This window comes from Bombyx mori, chromosome 9 (genome assembly GCF_030269925.1).
Source record: "Bombyx mori chromosome 9, ASM3026992v2".
Classification (NCBI taxonomy): Eukaryota; Metazoa; Arthropoda; class Insecta; order Lepidoptera; family Bombycidae; genus Bombyx; species Bombyx mori.
In genome coordinates, this window is record NC_085115.1 from 5,392,538 (window position 1) to 5,411,888 (window position 19,351).

Genomic DNA, 19,351 nt, shown 5'->3' on the forward strand with positions numbered 1-19,351 from the left:
GCTTCTGTGAATACATTTTGTTCAACATTGGATGTCGTTGTTTGAATGATGATTTATATTTAAAATGGCTATCAATGAAAACAAAGACATCCAAACATTCGTGCACTCGGTACACTAATAGTGCCATTTGTTCATTTAGCTTCATGATTAATTTATTGTCTTTAAAGAAATCCGTTATTAAGACTATGCGGCGCTCTTTAGAGATTTTCAATCATATTTGGCCTTCAGCGTGTGACTAATGCTTTGCTTGGTTTGTTTTACTGTAGCGATACAACAAATGCTGTGGCTTCTGAAGAAGTTGAAGAAAACAACACTGTCATCAGGTCACAGTCTAGCGACTTACTTAAGAAAAGTCCTATTGACCCGGTAACGAAAAAAGGACACTTCAATTCACTAAAACAATGGGGAAAAAATAGACTGAAATTGATTGGTAGATCTCCAAGCGCCAGTAGAGATAGTTTTAAAGACACTACTAAATTTGATAAAAGTAAAGATGTAAAGACCCTCGTAAACCAGGACGTTGTTTCTGTATCGGAAAGTGTGACAATGCGTAAAAAACGAGACGGCAGTGAAGAAAGAAGGTCGCATCAGAGATGTGCCTCATATTCGTCCTCCGAAAAAAGCATTGGAGTACCTGCCGCCGTTCCTAATACAGCCACAATCAACAGTGGAGTCAAACTTAGAACTACTTCTGTTCAACGACGTCTGAGACGATCGGGTATTGGTAAAGACGAACCACATTCGTCGAGTGGGAATTGGTCAGCCAGTTCTGAATCCGGTCGAACTAGCATAGGGTCAGAAATAACATCGACTACTGTTCCACCCAAAAGTACAACATCCGCTGCCACATCCAATAATTCACTAAGCGGCCATCACGGCCCTCCTAGTTCTATAATAAGCCGCAGACGTTTTCCTAACACATCTGGCTCTGGAAGTGTAACCAGTGAGGGTACTTTAACACCCGATATTATTCACGATCTACATGAAGATATAGAGACAAGTTCTGAATTTTCATGTGACACAGAAGGATACTACACTTCCTTTCACATGGACTCGGGCTTGAAAACATTAAAAGAAGAAGACGTCATACCTAGTACACCTCTACATACGAGCAATGCTTTGTCAAATTCGTCGAATAGCCAAACGATGACTGCAGAAAACGAATATGAATTATTTGGCAAAGGCTCAACAAGTACAACAACCAGCTCAGCCGGTACTGTTTGTACAGCACTCATGGCGGCTGGTAGTGATCGATCTTTAGTAACAAGTCCAACGGTACCGGAACGAAAGAGTTCCCTTACAAAAATAAACAGAAGTCGAAACAATACTTCATTAGAAAGGAACATAAACTCATCGTTTTCTAACTCACCATTCAATAATATGAGATATAATTCCGCAAGATCATATGCGGAAAAAAGAATCTCTAATAATACGTCTCCTGAAGTTAATGTGCCCACTTCAACTATAACAATAACAAATAATGTTGGAAGGGAAATTACGGCAGTTGCGGAAGTCCACACTGAAACAGAAGCGGAGAGTACAAAGAAAAGTACTGGTACGAGTTCGCCAGATTCTGGACATAATACTTCAAGTTCGCCCATTGAAGATTCCATTTCGAGTGCTCATGGAAAGAACAGTCTTTCTGAACAAGATTACTCAGAATCTTCTGATCTTGAAGGAACTGAAAGAATTGAAAGAATTAGGTATAAAACGACAATAAACAGCTCCCGGATTCCATCTATGTGTGTCATTACTCCAACGAACTCTGACGATGAAAGCGAAACCAGTAATAAAGATTGTGAAGTCACAGAGAGTAAAAGCGTTGAGAAATTAGGTATTACAGAGATGCAGATAATTGCAAACAGGCCTAAGTTAGAATTACCGACCGATGAAAAATCAAAACTTGCCACAAACGTAGCCAAACCAAATTTCAAACCAACTAGTCAAATCAATTTAAAAACATTACAACCTCTGAGCAATTTAATGTGCAAACTGAAGGGTGTCCTACCACAAAAGTTGTCGAATAAAAAATCGCCAGTTACAAAAGAACCAGACTTCATCGCTGACATCTATGATAGCGGTGATTACGTAACTATTGCTGACGTAAAAAATAATAATCAATCATTATCTTATAATAAAAGTGTGTATGGTAATAATGATATAGTTAAAAAGAATTTACAAACAGTTCTCTCAGGAAAGCTACCCGACACTGAGTATGTTTCACTCAACGAATTACCCAATTGCTTAAACGAAGGAAAAGATTATCTAGAACATGGCTTTGAAGATAAACGCTCTCCGGCATTAGAAGAAATTCAAAAGAAAGGAGCTAAAGTTACGTTAGATTCGCAAGGACAAGTCATTTTTTCTTCAGACACTTTACGGCGACGGAAAGGTGCGCACACAACCTTTGAACCCGGCCCATTTGTACAAGAGATAAGTCCTACTACGACTATTATACAGCGAGAGACAGCTGACATTGTGAAAGTCATTGATGAAACCGACTTCCCGTGCGAGAAACCTCTCCCATCAAGTAAACCAACTTCACCGCAATTAGGAAAAACGATCATAAGAGCACCAGCAGAACGAGACGGACCTGTTACTACCGAATTTATTACTTTACCAACGCCCAAACCTAATACTATCATAACCGCCTTACCCGTTACCGAAACACCTACCTTAACTACACATCAACCGCCAAAAACACATAAAACGGAACAGGATTTACCGCGAATAGTAGAAGCAATCACTAGAACAGGAGCGTATGTTAATATACACGATGCGGAAGGAGTCAGCTTATCTCCGACGAAAGACGATTCAGCAGGTAAGAATGTTTGCAAAGAATCCCTCACAAGACGTTGTCTTGAATCGAAACTAAGTGATCTTGATGCTACATTCAAATCTGATGATGATATAATTCCGTTTGTTCCTAACTTCCAAACACCTAGAATGTTACAAAATAAAAGTCATAACGAAATCACAAAATCCGGTAGCAAAATAGCAGAAGTATTGAAAATGTTCGGTACTAGAACCAAATGCATTGGACCAGAGGACGAATTAAATGCCAACGTAAACGGTGACGATTTATCCGAAAAGTCTATTAATTTCAAAATAAAACGTAGTGACAGTTACAAATTGGCAAATTCTCCTTTACTGCCAATAAAAAAGCTTTTGAAACTAGATAGTTTTAGTAGCAACGCAAAGAAAGTAGACTCATTAGAAATGATTCAAGCGGAAATAACAGCCGATTTATTGCGCGAACAAATAAATTATCCCCCAACTGTTTCACCGAAACTCGATCACATAAACCATATAGATCAGTCACGAAACACCGATAAAACCAAAAACCGTTCTTACATCGATGGTAGTTTTGAGTCAAAATTATCGGAATTACAATTCAGCCCGTTCGCAACTCCAATGCCCAAAAGACATTCAATGGCATTTATACCTGACATGCGAGACACTTCAATAGATGTTTTAACGGCCATATTAGATTCTGAGCCAGATGAAATATGTTTATTGCATTCATCTCCAGTTTGCATAACACCTAGTAAAGTCACTGTACCGGTCGATGGTTCAAAGCACAGGGCTAGAATTTTATCGATATCTGAATCTGAATACGGGACAGAAATTTGGTAAAAATGTATTAAATATTTCGTAAAAAAAACTCTTGCGTTTAAATATGTCTGTTATCAAACTTTGATATTCTAAGATGATAATATTTGTTTGTCGATAATTATAGTACCTTAAATTAATGCAATTAATTATCATTCCGTCCTAATAAATTGAATGCAAACGTCTTCCTTGAATTATTTAAAACTGTGATAGAATTATAATAAGTCTAGTAATTAGGATTTTAGATCAATGTTCGAAATTTTATTTTATTGTTAGTGATATTTTCATCAGATTAAATCAATGCATGGTGGCTTTTTTCACCGCAGAGAGCACAGCTTACGAGTGGTTCATGTTCTTCGTATGTAAGTGCATGGTGTGTTGTTCTATGTGTTCTGCGTTTTGTAAATAATATAGAATTATTGTAAATTAACGCACTTATTTCATTTCCCCCACCCGGTTACGCATCACCATTTAATTGCACCAAACCAATTCAATTTGTTCTGTTCAGTTTTTCGTTGCACACATGAAAACTAAATGTATTTATGTTAATTTTGTAAATAGTGAAAATTTTCACGGGATAAAAATATCTAATATACCTCCTATCACATACTTACATGGTAAATCCACAAATCGAAATGAAATACATACTTAACAAAACTAATTACCAGAATAACTACACTAGTGCAACAGATAACAAACTGTCTTAACAATAATAATAATTAAAAAAAAACGGAGTCATCTTTATTTCCTTTTTAATGCACTTATCTTCATAGCTTTGCACAATGAAAGGAGATTGCTTCAATGTTGCGTGTTTTTTCATCAAGCCCCCAAGGTAATGTTTTGTGTTGCTTTCTTGGCATGACCGGTAAAGGAAAGTGTTACAAATAAATGCGCACTTACATGTCATCATATATTTCGCAATTATTTTTTTGTGTAGTGAAACATATATAGCCGCGCGTAAAACCGATTGCTGGCGTGGCGACGCGTCGCCGCCCTATATCATAGTATATATACCAGTGTTTCCCAACCTTTTTTGTGCCATGCCCCACTGTAACATTTCTAAAACATTTATGCCCCCAATACATAATTTTTAACATTAAAAAAATCATTTAAGAAACATAAATGATAGGTTTTAGGAAGAAATCACTATGAAATCGTTATCAAAATGCAGTAATTATCATAATATTTCAAAACATATAATAAAAAACTGAAATTCAAATTCAAATTTGAATACAGGTTTTCTATATTAATTTTGTGCGATTGCCCCCCTTAATTATCAAATCGGCCCACGTTGGGAAACACCGATATATAGTCTATATGCAGTAGTGTGTGGCGACATATCGCCATGTGCAAGCGACTGTTTCTTAATATTAATATTTTATTTTTCATTATGCCATTTGAATTTCCTGTCGTAAACTATCCTTTTATGCATTTATACCTGTACAAAATAGTACAAATGTTTCACATCTGCCAGCCTTCCCGCGAAGGCTCATTTTCTTTAAATACGTTTCGAGCTAACGATGGTTACCTATTGAATAATTCCAAATAAAAATTAATTAAATATTTGGCGATAAAAGTGCGCGTTTAAATAAAACTGCATGCTTGGTGCATCCTTACTAAATAACATGTCATATTATAATATAATTTTGGTATTAATATATTACAGTATTATGAATATCTAAGAAAATATTATTATATGCTTCTATTATTGCGAATATTAGAATAAAATGCCATGCACTCGTAGAACTCGCTGTACTTACTGAATTAAGCTATTCACTTAAGTTACCGCACAGTTTTTAATGAAAACTAGATATTTAGTATAAGTATATTATGTCATACACTGTAGATTTCTAATGTCACTTTGATTAATATTTAGGTATGGGTTGACAATATGTAAGAATTAAGATTAATTATTATATTTCGTCTTAATAGATATTCTCGCACGCAAAGTTTAAAAAGCTTCAAAATATAATGCAGCAGCTTTACAAATGAGTAGAACAGAATCAACTATCCTAGACTGCGAATAACTTGAAATAGTAGTACTATGTCGTACAAATTATAAAGACTTATTAATGGTTTAAAATTGTTGATTGTTGTGTTTCCAGACTATCGACATTCCAGTGCTGACAAAGCCTGTTTGAATATTCCGCACAATCTAGTACAAAGCGAAGGGCCTACTGTCGATATGAATGCGATCAACCCCACGCTGCACAAATACAACACAGCGCATCTCCGCGGCAAACATGACGTCATTAATTACGATAACTCTTCTAAAAACCAAAAGGAACATCAACGATTCTGGACTCTTCCAAAGCGAACAGCTGAGACGAATCAATTAAGACCGACCTCCTCTAATCTCAACCAGGATCCAGGTCAACTTTCTGCCGGTAATTCCATAAAAATATCACCAATAGATCCCAGAGCGTCTAGATCTTTCAAATCATCAACTCCGTCCAACAAAGAAAACGTTGTTGATCTCAGTTGCAAATTGTTATCGCCCGTCAAATCAACGATGACCAATGAAGAACTTTACGCTGTTATTCATAAAAGTAAAAAGAAATTGAACATTAAAGACGCACCGGAAAGAGCAGAATCGCCGGCCTTATCGAATATAAGTTTATCCCCGGTTAGTTCGGAAACCTCCCTACATACAAAAGGCAGCCAACGTTATCCCGAAACCGGCTATTTAGGAGATCCCAGAAACAGAATGAGTTGGTCGCCGGCCGACAAACTTCCGACGAGTAATTTGGGTTACGGATTCAATTTTCAAAAACAAGATACTACATGCGCCGACAGGTACGGCCCGATTTCTCAAACATCTAGATTGGATTTCAAAAAACTTCTACTCCAACACAGCGTCAAATTAAATACATTGAACCCGCAGACTAAAGCAAATAAACTGTCCGCTGTCGAACAACTAAAACTATCGAAAGACAATAATCCAATACAACCTATACAAAAAATAACTAACAAGTCACAAGTCAATATTTTAGATCTAAGTGGATCCCCAAAAACATACGTACAAAGAAAAGTAATCAAATCCAACTCGCAACCAGCATCTCCCGGAAGAACAGCAGCATTGATAAAAGAGCATAAAAATACGCCTAAAATATTACATTCTCCGAAATCTCAGTGGAGATTTTCTAGTCCCAGATCAGATGTTTTATCCACACCTATTCCCGAAGCTCACAATGAAGACGAAACCTCTAATAGTTCTGGAGAAAAAGCGGATGTGTCTCCTATAAATATTCCGTCTAATACTGTATCTATAGTCACAAACCAACATTTCGGTGCACGAAGAAACTTAATACCGATAAATGAAAGTCCTGCTGAAACTGGAAGTAGTATTCATGAATCAATACATCAAGGGGTGTTCCCTTTAAATCCAGAGTTTAGAAAACAATTAGGGCCATCCAGATCGGAAATAATTCAAGCAAAACGTGCGGAGTTCTTCAAAAGCCCACCCGATCAATCACCCCCGAAATTCACTTCATTTAAAAATCCCATTCCAGATCCTTTGCCGAACACCCAAAACAAATCGTCTCCAGAAAAAGGAAAACATTCACCCAGCACTCTAGAAACTGCTTTATGATAAAAAGAAATCAATCTTTATAAAACACGACCAATTATGAAGTTCAATTTTTATGATTCAATAAATTCTACTATAAAAAAACAAAGTGACAACAAAGACTTTGAAGTGAGGTGAAATTTATAGAAGCTTTAATCTAGTCTTTACTTTGCTAGCATTTGTATTTCATGCACGATACCCCCTACCGATCCCAAAACCAGTGTTTTACATTATAACAACAAAATGAGCTAAAATTTTTATTTTGTTTTATGGGGCCAATTTATGTTCTCTGAGTATTAACTATCAACTACGTGGTTATAAAACTTAGAAAATAAGTTATTTATTGAATATTTAAGTACTTGTAAGTAGAGTTTTAAACTTTTTCAAAGTTTTTAAATTTCGGATAATACCTATTCGGTAAACAATTTTGAATAAAATGTGTTGAATAAACGTTGTTTTTAATTTATATTGGCAATTGTAAAAAAAAATATGTACAGTGTAAGAGTTATAGATCACAGTTGAACTCTTCAGTCCGCGACCGTGCCGCGTTTGTTCTCGGCAGACTCTACCCCATGATTTGTAAGCGGAGTAAAATATTCCTTCGGAACACGGGGACACTTTACAAAACTTGCATAAAGCCTGTCATGACCCATGCGAGTGTAGTGTTCACTCATGCGGCCAGCTTACACATAGACACCTTCCAATCCCTACAATTCCGCTTTTGCAGTCGAAGCTCCGTGGTTCGTGAGGAACGTTGACCTACACGACGACCTGGGCCTCTAATCAATCCGGAAATACATGAAGTCAGTGTCGGAACGGAACTTCGATAAAGCTATGCGTCATGATAATCGCCTTATCATCGCCACCGCTGACTACTCCCCGAATCCTGATTACGCAGGAGCCAATCAACGTCGACGCCCTAGACACGTTCTTACGGATCAATCAGATCCGATAACCTTTGCATTAGACGTCTTCAGCTCTAACACTAGGAGCAGGCTTAGGGACCCCGGTAACCATACTCGTCGAACTCGACAAAGAGGTCGACGTGCAACCTAAGCCATGCATCAGCCCGCTGAGTTTCTCACCGGATCTTCTCAGCAGGTCGCGATTCCGATCCGGTAGTAGATTCATTCTCGAAGCAGCTGCTCTTGAGTTGTTAGGTTTCCTTCGGAGGCGCTCGGGCAACTGTTAGCAAACCCCACCCCTATTGGCTGAGCATTTACTTGCCCACCTCTCCTGGTGAAACTGGAAAGGCCTCCGGGCCAACAGTAAACACTCATTAAAAAAATTTAGCACAGTTGATATTTATGGGGGTACCAAAAGTAACCACCCTACACGCACACTACAGTATAAAATTTTCTTCTATTTTTGAGACGGAGGTAAGCGGTTGCCTCGTTGACCTTTAAAGCTTTACCGAAGTAACTATACTGGGACCTTAGAACTTATATCTCAAGGTGGGTGGCGCATTTACGTTGTAGATGTCTATGGGTTCCACTAACCACTTATCATCAGGTGGGCTGTGAGCTCGTCCATCCATCTAAGCAATTAAAAAAAAAGCAGGTGGGTGACCTTAAGGGCTTAGCTGGAAGGAGAGAGAGAGAGAGAGAGGTTTGCCAGGAACTGTCCCAACGCCTGCACAGGAGGTTTAACGCCTTGAGCTGCTGCTTCTAGTACTAGTATTTTTAATATACGGCGAAATTATTTCGTCACAAACCCAAGCAGTAGTTTCCACTCGTCTTAAAAAATAAACTTCGTCTTTTCAGTCTCAGAACACAGAAATTTTATTAATGTTTTTTTTGTTCGTTTTCCGAACATTACGATGCAACCTGTATCTAATAATTTTCCAATGCGTTTACAGCTTTCTTTGCACGTTCGTAAAGTTTTGTAATGGTTATATAGTTATGTTCGGCTTTTCGCTTCGTTGCTTTTATCAAAGCGAGGCTAACTATGAGTATTTTAGGATATGTTCTTGAACGGCGAATCAAACTTGCCACCAAATGGTCGATATATTCATAGAGCCAATAATAAAACTGGGTAGGTAGTTTGATTTACAAAGAAATCTATCTATCTCTTAGGTTTATGGCGCCAAAGTCAAGTGTATTTAATACTCTGCTTTTTATACAAAGAGATCATCATAATAAATTGTTATGCACTTCGTTGTCATATAAGTCTTATGTCAAGTTCTGTAGATCGTGTCATTCATAAGACACGATTTAAATTATGGTAATGCAACTTGCATTTAACAATACCTACTCATTTATTCGGGAAAATCTGAAAGGAAGACAAATTGCCAGATCTATGCCTTCAGATCCTTCAATGGGTGAGGATAACTGTTCACTTAGACTTCGCTTCTTGACGATAGTTATCACGACGGCCGATATGATAAATGAAAGAGCCACTCCGACCCTGAGTATATCACAAGCTTTAATTGCTCCCGTGGCGATATTCACTACGTTCGTGTTACTTGGTGTTTTTATAATAGGCGAATTAAAACAGAAAAATCCATCTCACTTCATGGAAATATTTGGTCTCGTTTCGTGTACTTCTATTCAATCCTATTTATCCATTACGGTGTTCCAAGATATGACTAACAGCACAGATCCGTCACAGAGTGGATCGTTGATATTAAACGGAATTTTACCAATGCTTACACTAATACCCTTGCTTGCGGATCTTGTAGTTACAATATTTTCTGGTCGTGAACAATTCATGCTTTCAGCTATCTCAGAGCCATCTCATCAGACGTCCCATACGGAAATGCGCACATCGCATGATTTTACAATGTAAATCTTAAATAAATTATTACCTTAAAACTATTTTTGTTTTCACTTCATCATGATATATCCCAGATAATTTTATGAAGTAGGTACCTATATCAAATGAATACCTAGGTACTCATTAAAAAAACATTACACATTTAAGAACCCTAAGCTAGGTGTTATTTCTGTATAATGGGTACGGCAAATACACAGAAGACAAGAACAAGCAAAACCCAACCTTAAGATACAACACTTTTTTATTGCCTTTGTAGACAGACACATAGCCCATAGCCCACCTGAAGGTAAGTAGTTAACGTCGCTTATGGACAACAGCAATAGCAGAGGCACAACCATATCGCTGCCTGCCAGGGTGGCTAAGTGGTCTAGTGTGGTTAGTGACCCTGACTACTGTACCATAGCATTAAAGATAAAATGGTAGTTAAAATCAGTATAATTTTGAAGGCCTCTTTTTCTTTCTTTTTTTTTGCCCATGTAGGCAGACGAGCATACGGCCCACTTGATGGTGAGTGGTTACCGTCGCCCATGGACTTCAGCAATACCAGGGGCAGAGCCAAACCGCTGCCTACCGCCAAATATAGCTTTATACTGTATAGCAGGACTCTAGATTATAGACAGAGTAATATTTGCTTTGATGGCTGTATGTGGAACATTTATTTTTGTTATTATATAAGCTGGTGTTATAACTTTTTTATTATATCTACTACAAAACAATTTTCATTTAAGTAAAGAGAAAACACACATTTCTCCTTTATTTATATATTTTTTTATTGTTTGTTTAATTATTGACAAATTTAATGCTATAAATTTTTTAAGGTCTTAAATGCAATGAAAGAATATAGAAAATGTAACAAAATCAAATCAAAATGTTGAGGTGGCTGTGATTATCATCAAATAACAATTATTGGTAGAACACTAGTAGCATGAAATTGAACATTGTCACTAGTTTGCAATTTACTTATATTTATGGTTATAGACTCACAATCTTTTACCTCACAATGATTTAAATTCAGGTCAAGCTCAATGTGCTGTAACTATATCTTTGGAACTTTTTTTTGCTTAGATGGTTGGATTAGCTCAGAGCCCACCTGGTGTCAAGTTGTTACTGGAGCCCAGACATCTACAATGCCACCAGTCACCTTGAGATATAAGTTCTAAGGTCTCAGTATAGTTACAACGGCTGCCCCACCCTTCAAACCGAAACGCATTACTGCTTCACGGCAAAAATAGGCAGGGTGTTGGTACCTACCCTTGCGGACTCACAAGAGGTCCTACGACCAATTACGCAAATTATAATTTTGCAGGTTTAATTTTTATTACACGATGTTATTTCGGGGAAGTCAATCATGAATCTTTAAATCGTATTTCATTAGAAAAATTGGTACCCGCCTGCAGGATTCTAACACCAGTGAATCGCTAGATACTAATGCACTGGATGTCTTTTCCTTTAGGCCAAGATAATTCCTGTTCAAAATTCTACTTATATGTAAACCTAATTATATATATTACAAGAGTATTGGTAGAGCATTGGTATTGGAGTACAAAGTACTAAAGACAATAAACAAGATGAACAATAGACATATCGTCTTTTCACATTAATAGTGTACAATTTCCAAAAATACTCAAAATTGAGCTAATATGCAGAATCATTTGGTATCCACTGGTATCCATTTGGTATTTTTCTCATAAATACTGTCAAAAGAGTGTAGTTTAGTTTTTTTTATTTTTTATTTACCTATATTTTGACTACTATTAACAAAATTAATACATAATTTTATCTTACTTTAAAAGACAAATAATGTAACTGGTAAAAACTAAAAAATAAATGTTGCAAAGATAATTAATATTAAAAATATCATATGTTAAACCTTTAAAACACACTTCTGTAAAATTTTGTATGTTTTGAAATTATTCAGTTTTAGTGTGAGAAGACGATATATTGTGTCACTTAGAGAAATTACTATAACATGACTGACATCACACTAAATTAACGTTTTTAATTACTATTGAGCTCCAAAACTTAACTTGTAAGATGGCCACAGACCTACATCACTGCAACAGCACAATAAGTATACTGATAATTGAATAAAATTGCACCAGTATACCTATTTACAAAAACAATTTAGGTTGATGATTGTACATACTAAAGATATTCAGTCATCTTTTAATCAGGTGACAATCTTAGTTATGAAAGAAAATAGTTAGAAAATTTATTTTCACATAATTTAATAAATCCCGTACCTACTTAATAAGATAGAAATTAAGTCTTCAAATGAAAACATTTGCATAAATTTACTTTTTTATTTATTAGAGTGTAACTTATAAAATATTTGTAGGTGTTGGCTGATTAACAAATTAAGTTCTTAAATTTGTAATAGTCAATGGAAAAACTTTAGGTTTTTATTCTTCCAATGTTACTTAAACATAACACCCTCATTACCAAACTCACTCACATTTATGAATATAAAAATTGCTACACTTAGTCTTCAAATTAATACATAATAATTCAGCATCAGTCCATTGAAGATTATTATTATTTGTTCATAGGTGGTCCATTCATAAGTGGAGGTCTCATTTGTCCCATTGGTCCCATTGGACCCATAGGACCCATTATGGGGCCCATCATAGGCGGTCTCATTCCCATCATTGGCGGCATTGGCCCATGTGGACCCATCATCATTGGTGGTGCCATAGGACCTCCAGGACCCATAGATGGAGGAGGTATCATACCGGGAGGACCACCGGGTACAGGAGGTCGGGGTCCTCCTGGTCCCATTACCGAAGGATCCCAAGGTGGTGGTATTGCAGTGCCTTTGTTGCCAAATGGATTTTGAGCAATTTTGCCTGCTTTGAATGCCGCTGTTGTTGCATCGATGAGATGTTGTGCTTGTTCCTCCATCCATTTCTGATAATAAAACTTCACATTGTCTTTATGTTTTCTTCCTGTGCAGTGAGTTTTCCTTACACTAGGTGAATCATGTGTGAGGTAAGTATCACAATAATCACAGTAATATTTAGGCATTTTCAAAAAGCATTAGCAACCTAGAAAATACTAGTTTCAAAAAACAATTTTTTTTTTTTTAAGAGATTTTATGACCTGGTAACTAAGACCTTTAAGTCATGTCTTATTTTACTTTATATTCTTAATTTTATGAAAAATGATAATATGGAGTGAAATGAAATGAAAATGATTAATTTGAGACATTAATCAACTAGGATGAAATTAAATGAGACGATATGAGATGAAATCTAATCTCAGTAAAATGGTGGTAATTTACTAAGATTTTTCAGTGGACTTTTTGGAGGATCCCGAGAAGTTACGTCCAGCGGCTTTGTTTCATTTTCCCACATTTATGCACTGTCACAGATATTAAACGGTTAATAAACCACCATTATTACACATTTAAACCCGAAGAAACACTAAATAGACAAAATAAAACAAATCACACAACTTCACTCCTCGCGTTCCCGCCAAAAAGTCCCTCAAAAAACAAGTACATATGTAGAATATAGATTATACAATACATACACTAGTACATATTTTTAAGGGATTTTATGACTTGGTAACTAAGACCTTTAAGTCGTCTTGTTTTAATTTATATTTTTATTTTTATGATAATATGGTGTGGAATGAAATGAAATGAAGATGATTAATTTGAAACATTAATCAACTGGGATGAAATTAACTGAAATCAGATGAGATTATATGTGAGGGAATGCATATAGAGTCCCTTCTTTATTTCGCCTGGTCGTGTTTTATGTAATTAACACCACAGTTGGAACAATATAAATTTTATTGTTGTAGCGGCATAAAGTAATTACATTAAATTAGTTATTTAATACATTAGGAATTATTTTTATGTTTTTCATATTTGGCGGTAAAAAATGTATTGTCACAGACTATATCCTTTTTCCCACATCTCGTGCGTTCCGGCTTACGCATAATAAAACGCCACATATGGAATGAAATCTAATCTCAGTAAAATGGTGGTAATTTACTAAGATTTTTCAGTGGACTTTTTGGAGGATCCCGAGAAGTTACGTCCAGCGGCTTTGTTTCATTTTCCCACATTTATGCACTTTCACAGATATTAAACGGTTAATAAACCACCATTATTACACATTTAAACCCGAAGAAACACTAAATAGACAAAATAAAACAAATCACACAACTTCACTCCTCGCGTTCCCGCCAAAAAGTCCCTCAAAAAACAAGTACATATGTAGAATATAGATTATACAATACATACACTAGTACATATTTTTAAGGGATTTTATGACTTGGTAACTAAGACCTTTAAGTCGTCTTGTTTTAATTTATATTTTTATTTTTATGATAATATGGTGTGGAATGAAATGAAATGAAGATGATTAATTTGAAACATTAATCAACTGGGATGAAATTAACTGAAATCAGATGAGATTATATGTGAGGGAATGCATATAGAGTCCCTTCTTTATTTCGCCTGGTCGTGTTTTATGTAATTAACACCACAGTTGGAACAATATAAATTTTATTGTTGTAGCGGCATAAAGTAATTACATTAAATTAGTTATTTAATACATTAGGAATTATTTTTATGTTTTTCATATTTGGCGGTAAAAAATGTATTGTCACAGACTATATCCTTTTTCCCACATCTCGTGCGTTCCGGCTTACGCATAATAAAACGCCACATATGGAATGAAATATAATCTCAGTAAAATGGTGGTCATTTACTGAGTTTTTTCAGTGGACTTTTTTCAGAGAACATTTTAACACTAAAAGAGCATAGATAATACTCAAGCGGATCCAATTTTTATGAACGGCAAAAGGTATTTTGTTGAAACTGAATTATCTGAAATTTAAAAGTATTGAATTGGAATAAAAAAGGTAGTTTTCCAATTACAGCACTAGAGCGCATTATGCGGCATAATGCTCAATGTTCCAACTACAGCAACGCTTCACACAACCGAGCACTCTCAAAAGTACTGCCTGTCATCAGATATTTTATTAATGGCTCAAATAACTCATCTGTTTCATTATCATATATATATTTTTAATAAATATATCACTTAAGAAACTTATAAAATCTGACGCATCTTGCGTTCTCGCCACAAAGTGGTGATAAATGAGCACTTAAAACAAAAAATTACAATGAAGGTGGAGCTATTATAAATTAATTTAACATTAAATGGCAAAAATTGATTTATTAAGCGGCTACAAAGTGCTCCCACAGGTTTTTGCGAAGCTAGTCGAAACGAAAATCGATTAATCACAGAAATCCGAATAGTTCGTTTATTTGCTGGTTTTATATCGATATAAATGGCAGATAAGCTTAGTCAAAATAAATATTATATAAATCCGAAACTTAGTTTGGTCGCTCACATTTCACACTACGTTTAATTTAATGTTGAGTGCTATGGATTTCAAAGATAAACCTGTTTTTCAATTAAAATTACAATGCATTGGAATCTTAGAACAAAAAAGCTTTTATCTACAATTGAGCCATTTTTTATTTAACAGCAAACTATCACTTTTATTAGTGTAGTTTAATGAAAATGATAGCGAATTCAGTGTTGACCATGATATGGTAATATTTAATACCTACTAAGCTTGAAATATTTTAGATCTCAGAACGGTTTTTTGTGATCCGAAGTGAATTAAAACACAATGAATTAATTAAATAAGTACTACTTTGTAATACTTCGTGAAACTAGATTTTGTTTCTCAAAACTAACATTGAACCCATCTTTAATTAAAACCTGTTCATCATTTAATCCCTAGCTCGTAATACTATTCAAACTTGAATTTAAGTCTTTTATTATAAATACTTCTTTTCAACATATCTTATTCAATTTTGTAAAGCTTACGGCCTGGCCACGGGGATCGGCGGTGCGAACAGCGAAGCGGTGGGCGAGGCGACCATTCGCGCAGCACCGTTTGCAGGCCACGGGTACTCACGTTCGCCGCCGCGACTAGTAAGGAAGTCCGACAGCGAAATGTCTATATCGAAATTATCTCGATATTGCTTACAAATTAATAGTTTTTTGGTTCAGGACCTATTATTTGGAAAAGATTGTGAAGTACATGATTTGAATAAGAATCGGAGTATACCTATAGATGGAGAATTCCACAAGAAGTACGAGAAATACTTTGGGTGGCTAGACTTCCAAATAGCTGGTCTAGCTAGTATTTCAGCTAAATTTTTTTTATTGCTTAGATGGGTGGACGAGCTCACAGCTCACCTTGTGTTAAGTGGTTACTGGAGCCCATAGACATCCACAACGTAAATGCGCCACCCACCTTGAGATAATAGGTTCTAAGGTCTCAAGTATAGTTATAATGGCTGCCTCACCCTTCAAACCGAAACGCATTACTACTTCACGGCAGAAATAGGCAGGGTGGTAGTACCCACCCGTGTGGACTCACAAGAGGTCCTACCACCAGTAATTACGCAAATTATAATTTTGAGGATTTCATTTTTATTACACGATGTTATTCCTTCACCGTGGAAATCAATCGTGAACATTTGTTGAGTACGTATTTCATTACAAAAATTGGTACCCGCCTGATATTCGAACACCGGTGCATCGCTCAACACGATTGCACCGGACGTCCGTTAGTTAGGCCACGACGACTTTAAAAATATAAAATAAAAAATAAATAAAAAATATAAAAATTTCGGCGTTAATTTTTCGCGGCGAAAACAACTAAACTCATTTAATCACTGCACTATTCGCCGCGACTACCGCTCGACTCCGTGGCTCGCGCCGTCCGTATTCATGCATTTGTTTTGCTCGCCCGCCGCATCGCGCGATTCGCTCGGTACATTTCGCCGGTCGCTTCGCCGGTCGCCGGTGCGCGTGGCTTGTTAGGTACATTTCTATGCTCTTATTTTAGTCGCTAGACGCTTCGCCGTTCGCACCGCGCGAATATTCGCATCGGCGAATGTCCCGTGGCCAGGCTGTTACGTAGCAAGGACATACTTTGATGGCGTTTTGCTAATACCTAATATAAAAAAATATCATATTCTTAAGGTAAGGCCTTATATTTTTTTGAATTTAGATATTACTACAAGCGCTAGTAATAGTTACCCAGTATGCTTTCCACTTATTAAAAATGTCTTTAACATTTTTATTTTTTTGGTCAGAATGAAATTCCCGGACTTCCGCCCTCCACTGGGGATGGCGGGCGGGGCATGTCGGAGTCGAATCGACTAAAAACCTCCTATCACTCAACAACCCACGCCTTACCTCGCATGAGACAGAACTTTAAGGCAAAGGGGGGAGTGTGAAGCGCTTAATACGGAGCACATCTCTCCCATCGCCCTTTCCCTCGAACTTAAAATATTTCCACTATCAAAGAGCAAGCACACAAAACTTATACCATTTGCCAGTCAAAAAGAATAGAAATAATTTTGTAAAATAGATGATAGCGGAGTTTGTTTTGTGTTTGGGAAGTACGCTTAACTTTTAAGTAAAAATAAGTATACAACGCAGTAGCACCATTGATAGAGATAATAGAGGAAGGGTATCGTGATTTGGACATGCTATGCGAGTAGAGGATGAGCATGTGGTAAAAGACTTTTTTTTTTTTTTTTCCTACCTTAGCTGATAGCCTTGAGAGGCTATATCAGCGTAACCCTAACTTTTGTAGGTGAGCTCACGGGGCTCAAACCTGATGACGTTGCTAACACGAACCCTAGCAAGAGCCGTGCTTCGCAGAATCTACCACCGGATCGGAAACGCGACCCACTGAGAAGATCCGACGAGAAACTCAGTGGGCTGTGTCTGAGAGTTAATTTACTCGTCGAGCCCTTCGTCGCAAGCGACGGGTTCGACGAGAACGGTGACCGGTGCTTGAAGTACCTAGAAGCACCGTTAGTGGATCGGGAGGATCCGAGATGACGTGTTTTGGGCGACGTCGACTGCTTTCCATTCTGTCCGCAGGATCGGAAATGTAGTTACCGGCGGCCACGATGAGAGGGTTTTCGTGTCGTGCCGCTTTATCGAAGTGGCGCATCGACGCCGACTGCATATACTTACTGGTGGACTCTAAGTCCAGGTCGTCGTGGAGGTCGACGTTCCTGACGAACCACGGGGCCCCGACGGCTATCCTGCAAAAACGGGATTGAATAATTTGGAATGACTTTAAGTGAGTGCGGGCCGCGTGAGCGAACACTACACTTGCATAGGTCATGACGGGGCGTATGCAAGTTTTGTAGAGTGTCACCTTATTTCTAAGGGACATTTTACTTCGCCTACATATCATCGGGTAGAGACGTCCTAGAATGAAGGCGGCACGGTCGCATACCGTCTTGATGTGAGGGCGGAATGTCATCCTACTGTCGAGGGTGACGCCTAAATATTTGACCTTCGGGGCCCACGGTATGGGCTGGTCGAACATCGTGATTGGGCGAATGGCGGGAGCGGAGGTGTTGACGCGCCTAGTCGGGAGGGGGATGCTCAGCGTGGTGTTCGGAGGGCGACCCCTTTTGAAGAGCACCGCTGTGCTTTTCGTGGGGTTGATGTCGATGCGCCACTTCCGGAACCACTGTCCCATGGTGGTAGCTGTTGGAGTTAATGGATATAGAAACTCCTTATCAAAAACATATACATAGAAAGAAGTGACAAGAGTTGTCATAAAAAGAAGTGAAAAAATGTCTGTCACTTCGTGAAGTAAAATAAAATTAGTAAATAATAGACACGTACGTTGCGTTCACCGTTTATTGACACACTGAAGTGAATACTTACTTACAAACATAACACCTCCACCCTTATTTACTACACATTATAAGCACAATTAATATATATATCTTAACTAAGCGTACATAACAAACTAAAGTAAAAAAAAACAAAGAGAAGTTATAACTATATACTTAATCTATTTCCTCGAATCCATATCTAACTGGTGGCTTGCGTATTCTTACAGGACGTTCACGTTTGGGTGTCACATTTTCATTCATACTCTTACCACCAGTACTACATGCTCCCTTGTCTATCGGCACAGCGGGTCTCATAGGGCTGCCACGAATAGGCGATACAGCATCCTGTGCCGGTGTGCTATTTTTTGGTGGTGAACTACTCTTCCCCGAATCGTTGACCACCGCCACTGGTTCCTCGCCACTTGTCATGGGAAATGATAGTGACTTACGTGATTGTGTTCTTAAGTCTAAATTTTGCGCGATCAGTTCGGGACTTATATTTTTACGAATCGACGCAAAGGTATCAACTTTATCTATATTTTTTGTAACCCTTAATTTTAGCTGATCGACGTGCCTATGATTCTCGGTTCCAAAACTAGATCGTACACAGTAATCACGACTACCTAATTGCTTGAGGATCGTTCCAGGTACCCATTTATCCAGACCTCGATAATCCCGATACCACACCTTAGTGCCCGGCTCGAGTT

The 19,351-nt window shown here is 37.3% G+C and overlaps 2 protein-coding genes across 3 annotated transcripts in view; one reads left to right on the forward strand and one right to left on the reverse strand.

The window, feature by feature from the left end:
- Window positions 1–9,993, forward strand: part of LOC101737722 (mucin-2) — a 92,987-nt gene extending 82,994 nt beyond the window's left edge. Inside the window, exons 6-8 of one of the 2 annotated variants that reach the window (XR_009973795.1) lie at window positions 267–2,821; window positions 5,718–9,500; window positions 9,900–9,993. Coding sequence is in view for 1 of the 2 variants with exons in the window: in XM_012689936.4 (XP_012545390.1) it covers window positions 267–2,821; window positions 5,718–7,204 (4,042 nt within the window). In the remaining variant the exon portion in view is untranslated. Of the gene's footprint in view, window positions 1–266; window positions 2,822–5,717 lie in introns of both variants that reach the window. The other variant, XM_012689936.4, reaches the window with a different exon arrangement.
- A 2,251-nt stretch (window positions 9,994–12,244) lies between these two features.
- LOC101736758 (U1 small nuclear ribonucleoprotein C) lies at window positions 12,245–13,044 on the reverse strand. Its single transcript, XM_021347654.3, has one exon. The coding sequence runs from the start codon at window positions 12,977–12,979 to the stop codon at window positions 12,491–12,493; it is 489 nt and encodes a 162-aa protein (XP_021203329.2). The 5' UTR covers window positions 12,980–13,044; the 3' UTR covers window positions 12,245–12,490.
- Window positions 13,045–19,351: the final 6,307 nt, after the last annotated feature.

Bases quoted from the DNA above. Each gene is read 5' to 3' on its own strand.
- LOC101736758 (XM_021347654.3), bottom strand. From the start codon at position 12,979: ATGCCTAAATATTACTGTGATTATTGTGATACTTACCTCACACATGAT.